General features: G+C 43.3%; 2 protein-coding genes across 2 annotated transcripts; both read left to right on the forward strand.

Annotated features, from left to right (window-relative positions):
• The first annotated feature begins 138 nt into the window (after positions 1 to 138).
• On the forward strand, positions 139 to 2997 carry LOC311122594 (L-asparaginase-like). Its single transcript, XM_084196936.1, has 6 exons — positions 139 to 220; positions 1072 to 1167; positions 1268 to 1428; positions 1571 to 1654; positions 1886 to 2048; positions 2702 to 2997. The coding sequence occupies exons 1-6, from the start codon at positions 173 to 175 to the stop codon at positions 2852 to 2854; spliced, it is 705 nt and encodes a 234-aa protein (XP_084053062.1). The 5' UTR covers positions 139 to 172; the 3' UTR covers positions 2855 to 2997.
• A 1653-nt stretch (positions 2998 to 4650) lies between these two features.
• Positions 4651 to 6887, forward strand: LOC311122595 (voltage-gated monoatomic cation channel TMEM109-like). The gene is made up of 3 exons (XM_084196937.1): positions 4651 to 4970; positions 5152 to 5254; positions 5996 to 6887. Exons 1-3 carry the CDS (start codon positions 4770 to 4772, stop codon positions 6352 to 6354), a joined length of 663 nt encoding a protein of 220 aa, XP_084053063.1. The 5' UTR covers positions 4651 to 4769; the 3' UTR covers positions 6355 to 6887.
• The last annotated feature ends 3441 nt before the right edge of the window (positions 6888 to 10328 follow it).

Here is a 10328-nt window from a genome sequence, read left to right on the forward strand (position 1 = left end):
TCTCTCCCTCCCTCTCCTCTATCCTCTCTCTGAACATCTCCCCGGTGTCAGAAGGGCAGACGTCTTTATGTGTAATTTGAGTAGCCTAGCTACATATCTATCTGTTCTTTCTGCCAATGAATTTTCAGTCCACGGAAGACTTCTGCCTAACGGCCACAAATATACCATCATCATGGTCGTCAACATCCCATTGCTTTCACTGACAATTTACAGCAACAGGGTGAGCTTTTGTTTTCCTGCCTAAACAACCCAAGGTCTTTACAAATAGTGAATTGAATCTACTGTATCTGGTGTTTGCACATTTGTCATTTTGTGCCCCCAAAAGAGGCTTGTATTAGATAAATATAAGGCTTTGCTACCACCTAGTGGTCATGATCAGTTATAAGACAAAAGCAACAAAAAAATCTGTCTGTCTCGCGCGCCGTCCAACGGTTGTATTGGTTGGTTTGACAAGCTCTAATAACTTGGATGAGCAACCTAGTTAGCTACATGAACTGTTCATTGTTTAAAGAGTAATTACAACGAATTAAGTCCATACAATACATATCTGCTGATACTATAGAAAGGTGGCTAGCTAATTTAGTTTGTTCACCACTTCAATATGCAGAGGGAACGTAGCTAAGTGCTGCAATTATCTAGCTACCTGAACTTGATGTGCTACTGTAGCTAGCTAGCTAACGTTAGCAGAGTAGCTAGATAGCCCGGTAGCTTTTATATTTTACCCATTCTGCGTGTTTATCTATCATAATACACACCACCCGCTCTTTGTCACAGCTATGGAGAGAACCCCAACTACGGATCTCAGCCTAAAACCCATCGTGATCGCAGGCCCTGTGATCCGGGACAATAAGTTTTTGCAATGGCTGGGCAAGGTCCTAGAGCTCAGCTGGCTGCGTAACAAGGACATAGAGGAAAGGCCATAGATTTTAGCTAGCTAGCTAACTGCCCAAACATGAGTTTACCTATCATTTGGATAGACCCATTTGCCCATGTCTCATTGATGTTACACCTGACTTGAACACCTATTCCATGATGATAAACACCTGGTTCAACTCTTTGTGTTTCCTTCAGGAGCGAAAGGGACTGTTGGGAGAGTTGCTGCCCTCCTTCGCTAATGGAGCTGTCGAGAGCAACGACTTCCTCTCGCTCCAGGAGATCCTAGAAAATGTGGGCAGTAGTGTGTGTGTGTTTTTATTTCGGTACATTTTCTTCTCTCACACACACTTGTCTTGCATACACTCCATCTCCTTCTCTCCCTCCTTCTCAGATGGATGTGAACTGTGGGGACTATGACGGCACCAAGCCCCTGCTGAAGGCCTGTGAGATCGGTAACCTGGACATGGTCAAGTACCTGCTGGCCAAAGGAGCCTCCCAGCATTTGAAAGACCGCTTCGGAAACACACCCCTGCGCCTGGCCATCATCAACAGGTAGCCCACTAACCCTACTCTACTTTGTCAAAGCGTCATTGTAAGTAGCCTGCCTGGAATATGTCTAGAAGTGGACTAATATAACAACATTGAAAGTACACACATTAAAGCCAAATAATGGTGGCTGACATTTGCATCTCAGGCATTATGAGGTAATAAAGTTCCTGAGGATGAGAGAGGCGTCGCTGGCTATGCCTGCAGTGAGGATCGGAGTGGAGCTGCTGCAGTGAGTAACTCCTCCTTATTCATTAACATGAATCATTTTGAGTCCTGCTTTCATTATAAAAAAATAAAATGCCACTCTTGTTATAGAAATATTGATCCATGTCTCTCTCTCTCCCTCCCCTCCTCCCTTTCCCACCATCTCCCTCCCTCTCTCTCCCACCCCGCCCTCCCTCTCCCTCTCCCTCTCCCACCCCCTGCCTCCTCTCTCCCCCACCCCCTCCCTCTGTCTCAGGGTGGTGGCAAAGAAGGACTACCAGCTGCTACATGCCTGGGCTCTGTCTGGAGTGGACATGGACTCTAAGGACTACAACGGACGCACGGCCATGCACCTGGCTGTCAAGATGAGGGACACAGTCATGGTCCAAAGGCTGCTGCAGTATGGGGCAACCCCGCTGGTAAGAACCAGGGTCATATTAGTTTGTGAAAAACATAGCAAAACTGAGCAACTGAAAACGAAAACAAACATTTCTTATTGGACAAGTTCATGTAGTCCCTCCCAGTTCCTCAAAGTTTCGTCCCGTTTGCTTCCATTTTGGGCCTAGTGAATACAGCCCTGATGTATTCAAATGGGGTAGACAGAAGGAGTGGTGTGAGGTATAAGAAGCCCTGGGGGGCAGTATGGGGCCACCCTCTGGTAAGAACCAGGCACTAAACGGAAGCAAACAGGCCAAAACGGGGAGGTACTATCTGAACTTGTCCAATAAGAAACACTTGTTTACGTTTTCCATTGCACAATGTTTTGAAACATTTTGCTACAGTGCGACCCTGCTCATCTCAGGGTGGGGTAGGAGAGGTAGAAGAGGTAGTAATTGAATCTTCACCAAAGCACTGTAGCAACTGGACTGTTATGCATCCTACATGTTTTTACTCTACATTTAGGGTTTCAGCAGCATCCTCAACATACCACCACTAAATCTGACAATTGAAATGAATGTCCTTTTTTCCAAATTCACCTACCAGCTCGATCCACTCCTCCACCTTACCTCACCTCTCTTCTCGTGTCCTTCTCTCTCTTCTCCTCTCTTTCCTCTCCTCCCCTCCCACCCAGGAGATAGATATCTGGGGCCAGACTCCGGTGGACGAGGCCCGTAAAGGCAACATGTTGAGGATCATGCTGGCGTTCCACCCCCTCTTCACCGAGCAGCTCACCACCAAGCTGGCCTACCTGACCTGCAAGGCCCAAGCCCAGAGGAACAAGTAAAGGAAGAAGCCCCTGATTTGTGTTCCAAATGGCACCCTATTCCCTACATAGTGCACTACTTTTGACCAGGGCCATAGGGAATAAAATAAACTACTTTTGACCAGGGCCCATGATAACGCTTGAATAAATAAACTTTGATTTGACTTATTTTGTTCATACAGTTATTTTAGTTATTTTGTGTGTCATATATAGTCCTGCAATAGCCTACTACTAATACATATTTTGAAGTGGTCGAACAAATAGACAACAACAGAGGATGAGGGTATGAAAATAAAGGTTGGTATAAAATAAAATACATTTGGGGCCGTCAACTGCCAAATGTTGTCGAACGTTGCAGATATAAATGCCATGAATAGAGCTGATGTGAATCCTTATTCTGCATGTCAGGGGCATGTTTGTTCTACGTGGCCTATTTCTATCTGAACGTTCCAAAACGTTGCGTCCTGCTGAACGTGCCCCAGGATAAGCTATTTCATGTCGACTTCTTGACAATAGGTGGCGCGCGTACTCTACTTCCCTTTTTCTACCCCGTGGGCAGGTTTTACGGCGTCTACGTTTCAGGAATCCATCCAGTCTAAGCAAACCCTCATTTAAATTGCAAATAGAAGGCTAGGGCAAGGTAACTTGATTTTAGCCTGATGGAAGAAAATAAACAGTGGTGTGAAGAAGATAATGTAGGAATAATTGTGGATCAATATATTAGTAATCAGTTTTATTCTTGTCTTGCAGTGTATACATATGGTTCAGAGGATCCGATGAATGGGAAGACATGAGCATGTGTATTAATTTCTAAAATCGATGTTAATGTATGCAAGAGTCTAACAAATGATTTGTCTGTATATTCAACAGAAAACGTTGCGATAATAGTTGGATTGTAATGGATAGAGGAGATGCAACCAAGAAGAGTATAATATGTTCGGACTCTGCATCAGTGTTGTGTAGTTTAAGATCGGGAAAGAACGTGAGGATTAATGGTTAGAAATAACGATGCAGTTGTTGGGGTTACAAAGAAATAGTATTGAAATTCAGTTCTGTTGGATTCTGGCTCATACAGGTGTTTATGAAAGTGAAATAGTAGATATAATAGCAAAAAGAGCAGTGAAAAATAATATTGTGGATATACAGGTGCAGTTGGGTAGAGGAGAAATTAAAACATTGATTCGGAAAAATGGGTTAGATTGCTGGCAGAGGCAATGGGATGAAAGTAGGAAGGGCATACATTTTTATATTACAAGGAAATCTGTACGGGAGATAGTGTCATATAATGGGAACAGAAGGGAGGAGATTATGTTGTGTAGGATGAGATTTGGGCATACGGGATTGAATTCATTTTTGATATTGATAGGTAAACATGGTACTGGATTGTGTAATGGCTGTATGGTAGAGGAAACGGTTGAACGTGTATTACTATTTTGTGAAATGCATGTAGAAAGGGAGAGGTTGTTTGACAGGGGCAGAGAAGTTGGACGGGAGTGGGTGGTATTTTGGGTGGGGGTGATGGGAGTAGTGAGGTTTGTATGGAGGTATTGCATTTGATTAGAAATCCAGGGTTAGTTAAGATAATATAGTGGTTTAGAGAGGTCGTCACACTCCAATACACTAGGTGGAGGTGTATGCACTTGTCAGTTGGTTGCGATTCGCTAATAAAACTTAAAAAAGAAGGGCGAGGCAACTACTGTAGCACATTTTGAAGTGGCCTGCCTACTTTCTATAGCCTGGAAACTATGACTATGGGTTTTTTTCTTACCATATTGTTAAGACATAGGCTACATTGTAACCACGATGTTTCTGTCCGTAGAGTGTCTAATTTAGATTGTTGCAGCATATGTTTATGCAGTCATACCATATTCAACTAAATTTAAAGACGTGAGATGTTTTTTAATTGTTTGACTTTACATAAGGCGAGTGAAAAAAAATGAAAGTGTGTTTCGTCGTGTGTGTGCTGAGCAGCATGGTAGTTTCTTGTTTGGGAGAAAATAGTCGTTTCGAGAAGTCATTCAACTATTCCCCGGGAATGGTGCAAGTCCTCCGGGAGACACTCACGGATTTGTCCGAGGAGGCGCACGGTTACCTGGTCCACCTTGTCGGGGCGCGGTCCGTTGAAACTGCACAGAAGGTGAGGAACAAAGAATAGCCTGCTCTAAATTCAATTTAACAGTAGTTCGAATCATAAATTCTTAGGCTAATGATGGCAGTTATTTTGTCGAATTAGGTAGGTGCATGTAACAACAGGTCGGCCTATACAGGAACCCTTTAGTGACCCTCTATCAATTCTCAGTTCTCTCCCCTCCTTTCAGTGTTTCTTTCAGGTGGTCAGGTATCTGGCTGAGGCAGCGGCCATTGGAGCGAATGTGGTTATGAAGTACCTCACCCAGTTCCTGAGGGCAGCAGGAATCGATGGTAAAGAGCTGCTCTAGGATCATTCATGACAATCTAAAAGACAAAACCGATCCTAGATCAGCACTCCTATTCCCACTTTATGAATACAGGCCCGGAAAGCTATTGCAATACTCCAGTCAGTCACCAATACTGTTCCCAGAGAGCTAAAGCATGTCTTGTGCAGGCTTTTGTCTCAGCCCAGCACTAACACACCTAATCAATGTCTTGATGAGCAGTTGACTAGTTGGATCAGGTGTGTTAGAGCTGGGCTGGAGCAAAAACCTGCACAACCTGTAGCTCCCCAGGACCAGGGCTAGTACCAGTGCACTATTCAATAATGGAACAGACAGTTGTCTATTGTGTCATCTATTGATTGATCTCATATCGTGCAACATCAACACAAAACCCATGTACAGTACAATGGTACACTCATGTTGTAATTTACTGTAATTGTTCTCTGTAGACACACACACAACACAAAACTGGATGAAAGTCTGACCTGCCAAGGGAGCACTTTACCCACTGACAGACATGCCCTATATTAGGTGTGTGTGGGCCAGATGGGCAAACCATTTTCTCCACATTGCCAACAGTAACCTACTAGGCTTTGACTATAACTACCGGTACAATAATTACATAGCAACATACTACAAAGACTACGTTTGTGCCACGTCTTGGAATGGAGACAAGTAAAGGGAGCATTTTAAGAATGCTAGGAGAAAATGCACTAATATCATGTATCTCTCTCTTTCTCTCCTCCAGTTGAAATGCCTGTTAACAGTATCACCCCAGATGCTGTGGTCTATATCGGTCAATGGCTTCTGCTGGCTCTCATTGGCTACTGGCTGCTGTCTCTGGCCTTCCGATTGGTGGCGTCCACTCTGAGGAGGGTCCTGTGGCTACTGAAGCTGGGTGTGGTTTTAGGACTGTTCGGCCTGATCCTAAGTGACCGCAGCGCTGGAACAGAGACTACTGCGCTGCGTTTGGCCGGCCTGGTGAGCGTCTGCGTCCTATTGGGTATCGGGCATTCTGACACCGGGGGTGACAAGACCGACCTGGAGGATCAAGTAAGGGTGCTAGAGAGACGAGTGAGAGAAATGGAGAGGAGGAAAGAGGAGTGAGGGAGGGAGGGAGGGAGTGAGGGATGGAGAAGGTGGATGGATGGGAACTGAAAGGCCTTGTTTTGTATATAATCTAGGTCCAGGATTGTAATAATGACTTTGTACATAAAGCATTGTTTTGTTTGAAAATGTTTTCGGATCGTTTTGCATAATAAATGTGCCTTTTTCATAAAGATCTCAGTTATTTTGTGGAGGTAGCCTAGCGGTTAAGAGGTTGGTCCAGTAACCGAAAGGTTGTTGGTTCGAATCCCCGACTAGGTGAAAAATCTGTCAATGTGCCCTTGAGCAAGGCACTTAAACGTAATGCTCCTGTAAGTCGCTCTGGATAAGAGCGTCTGCGAAATGACTAAAATGTAAAAAATGAAAACAGAATTGACAGCAGATGTGATTAGCTTGTTTTAAAGGAAATAGACAGACAGAGTATGGTGTTTTCTGTTTATTGAGGTGGATATGTGCATGTCCTACAAACTATAGTACTATAAATGCTATTGATATTCATAGAATAAAAACAAATGAAACATTCCATAAGGTCTAATGATATGGCATTGGAAATCATATTTGTCATGTCTACAGTGATCTTTCATTCTCACTCCTCTCCAGTTATGGCGGCATTCAATGCAAAGAAGTTATCAAATACAACAAACGGATACATACGTCCTATTACCTACATTTGAGATTGTTACATTCCTTTAAAGCGTGTTTGTAGGGGGGAATGAGACAGTTAGTGAGAAAAGCAGTTCTGTAAGAACGTTTTAAGTGACTCCAAAAGGTCGAGCTGGATCAAGCGGCATCTGACCTTCTCCTATTGAGATACTCCCCTTGTCCAACTAGGGCCAGGAGTTTTTCCTGTTCTGGTTACATGGTCTGGAAATGCCCCATCCCTGAATATAATGTAGAATTCATTTTCCTCACCCCCTGACCTTACCAGGGAACCTAACTGAAGCAACCAGGTCGAAACGGGTAGGGACTAACTAAATTTGTCCCAAAAATAAATGCTTATTTCCATTGTAAAATGTTTTGCTACGGTTTTCTTCATTGTGCACTTATGAATACACCCCAGGAAAATCTCCCCTTGGTAGAGGAGATGAAGGCACTGGGTGCGTTTGAGTGGTAAGGCTTAAGCAAACGACTGTAGAAAGTTGAGGAGTGAAGTCGGGGAGGTGAAACTGCGACAGCCAAAAGTTGGACACATGGTTTTACAACAAGGCTCAGATGAACATAGCAGTGTTGCCATTGTTATGAAGGTATTTCTTGATCATGTTAAAATAATCTAGTGTCCAACTCTCATATCACACACTCATAAATTGAAATCACGTGTGTATCACATTCATTTAGTATATATCCACTGTATACATAAATCGAGGCAAAGTTGGTTCCTGTTTCAGTCATGTCTTTGGTCACGTTCGCGTGGGTCAAACAAAAACACCCTGATGATTGGTTGACAATAGAGCCTCCCACAATGCAGGTGATGGCTGCAGGATGAAGATGGTGAAGAGCAACTGCAGTAACTTGTAGTCGACTGCAGTGAAAACTTCATGATCTTTGATCACATAATTTTTGTAAAGTTCATGCAGTCGACATGTAGGCACAAGTCGGACAATTTTTATCCAGATAATGCAACAGACTTTGAAAGGGGGTGATCAACGATGGTCACCGACTTGACAAAAGTGATCCACTCTAACGTGTCCACTGTCTGTAAAACCTTCAGGAGTACTTCATTGTTTAAAAGACAACAAAAAAATGCATTAACTACGATAAATAGGATTTGATATTTAAATACCAAAATGTGCCTTATTTTAGGGGGATGCAGACGATATATATACAGTTGAAGTCGGAAGTTTACATACACTTAGGTTGGAGTCATTAAAACTCGTTTTTCAACCACTCCACACATTTTTGGTTAGTCGGTTAGGACATCTACTTTGTGCGTGACACAAGTAATTTTTCCAACAATTGTTTACAGACAGATTATTTCACATATAATTCATTGTATCACAATTCCAGTGGGTCAGAAGTTTACATATACTAAGTTGACTGTGCCTTTAAACAGCTTGGAAAATTCCAGAAAATGTTGGCATGGCTTTAGAAGCTTCTGATAGATTAATTTACATAATTTGAGTCAATTGGAGGTGTACCTGTGGATGTATTTCAAGGCCTACCTTCAAACTCAGTGCCTCTTTGCTTGACATCATGGGAAAATCAAAAGAAATCAGCCAAGACCTCAGAAAAAAATGTGTACACCTCCACAAGTCTGGTTCATCCTTGGGAGCAATTTCCAAACGCCTGAAGGTACCACGTTCATCTGTACAAACAATAGTACGCAAGTATAAACACCATGGGACCACACAGCCGTCATACCGCTCAGGAAGGAGACGCGATCTGTCTCCTAGAGATGAACGTACTTTGGTGCGAAAAATGCAAATCAATCCCAGAACAACAGCAAAGGACCTTGTGAAGATGTTGGAGGAAACAGGTACAAAAGTATCTATATCCACAGTAAAACGAGTCCTATATCGACATAACCTGAAAGGCCGCTCAGCCAGCAAGGAAGAAGCCACTGCTCCAAAACCGCCATAAAAAATCCAGACTACGGTTTGCAACTGCACATGGACAAATATCATACTTTTTGGAGAAATGTCCTCTGGTCTGATTAAACAAAAATTGAACTGTTTGGCCATAATGACCATTGTTATGTTTGGAGGAAAAAGGTAAAAAATAAAAACTGTCACATCTAACCTGAAAGGCCCCAGAGTCTACAACACCACTAAGTAAGGGGCACCACCAAGCAAGCGGCACCATGAAGACCAAGGAGCTCTCCAAACAGGTCAGGGACAAAGTTGTGGAGAAGTACAGATCAGGGTTGGGTTAAAAATAAATATCCGAAATGTTCAACATCCCACGGAGCAACATTAAATCCATTATTAAAAAATTGAAAGAATATGGCACCCCAACAAACCTGCCAAGAGAGGGCTGCCCACCAACTCACGGACCAGGCAAGGAGGGCATTAATCAGAAAGGCAACAAAGAGACCAAAGATAACCCTGAAGGAGCTGCAAAGCTCCACAGCGGAGATTGGAGTTTCTGTCCATAGGACCACTTTAAGCCGTACACTCCACAGAGCTGGGCTTTACGGAAGAGTGGCCAGAAAAAAGCCATTGCTTAAAGAAAAAAATAAGCAAACACATTTGGTGTTTGCCAAAAGGCATGTGGGAGACTCCCCAAACATATGGAAGAAGGAACTCTGGTCAGATGAGACTAAAATTGAGCTTTTTGGCCATCAAGGAAAACGCTATGTCTGGCGCAAATCCAACACCTCTCATCACCCCGAGAACACCATCCCAACAGTGAAGCATAGTGGTGGCAGCATCATGCTGTGGGGATGTTTTTCCATCGGCAGGGACTGGGAAACTGGTCAGAATTGAAGGAATGATGATGGCGCTAAATACAGGGAAATTCTTGAGGGAAACCTGTTTCGGTCTTTCAGAGATTTGAGACTGGGACGGAGGTTCACCTTCCAGCAGGACAATGACCCTAAGCATACTGCTAAAGCAACACTCGAGTGGTTTTAAGGGGACACATTTAAATGTCTTGGAATGGCCTAGTCAAAGGCCAGACCTCAATCCAATTGAGAATCTGTGGTATGACTTAAAGATTGCTGTACACCAGTGGAACCCATCCAATTTGAAGGAGCTGGTGCAGTTTTGCCTTTAAGAATGGGCAAAAATCCCAGTGGCTAGATTTGCCAAGCTTATAGAGACATACCCAAAGAGACTTGCAGCTGTAATTGCTGCGAAAGGTGGCTCTACAAAGTATTGATTTTGGGGGGGTGAATAGTTATGCCCTCTCAAGTTCAGTTTTGTCTTATTTCTTGTTTGTTTCACCCCAAAAAATATTTTGCATCTTCAAAGTGGTAGGCATGTTGTGTAAATCAAATGATACAACCCCCCCCCAAAAAAAATCCATTTTATTTCCAG

Source organism: Coregonus lavaretus (genome assembly GCF_964263955.1).
Source record: "Coregonus lavaretus genome assembly, contig: HAP1_SCAFFOLD_4357, whole genome shotgun sequence".
Classification (NCBI taxonomy): Eukaryota; Metazoa; Chordata; class Actinopteri; order Salmoniformes; family Salmonidae; genus Coregonus; species Coregonus lavaretus.

Coding starts and splice junctions, on each gene's coding strand:
- LOC311122594 (XM_084196936.1), top strand. CDS start 173: ATGGTCGTCAACATCCCATTGCTTTCACTGACAATTTACAGCAACAGG. Junction 1,168..1,267: donor TCCAGGAGATCCTAGAAAAT/GTGGGCAGTAGT, acceptor CCTCCTTCTCAG/ATGGATGTGAACTGTGGGGA. Junction 1,655..1,885: donor ATCGGAGTGGAGCTGCTGCA/GTGAGTAACTCC, acceptor CCTCTGTCTCAG/GGTGGTGGCAAAGAAGGACT.
- LOC311122595 (XM_084196937.1), top strand. CDS start 4,770: ATGAAAGTGTGTTTCGTCGTGTGTGTGCTGAGCAGCATGGTAGTTTCT. Junction 4,971..5,151: donor CCGTTGAAACTGCACAGAAG/GTGAGGAACAAA, acceptor CCCTCCTTTCAG/TGTTTCTTTCAGGTGGTCAG. Junction 5,255..5,995: donor GAGGGCAGCAGGAATCGATG/GTAAAGAGCTGC, acceptor TCTCTCCTCCAG/TTGAAATGCCTGTTAACAGT.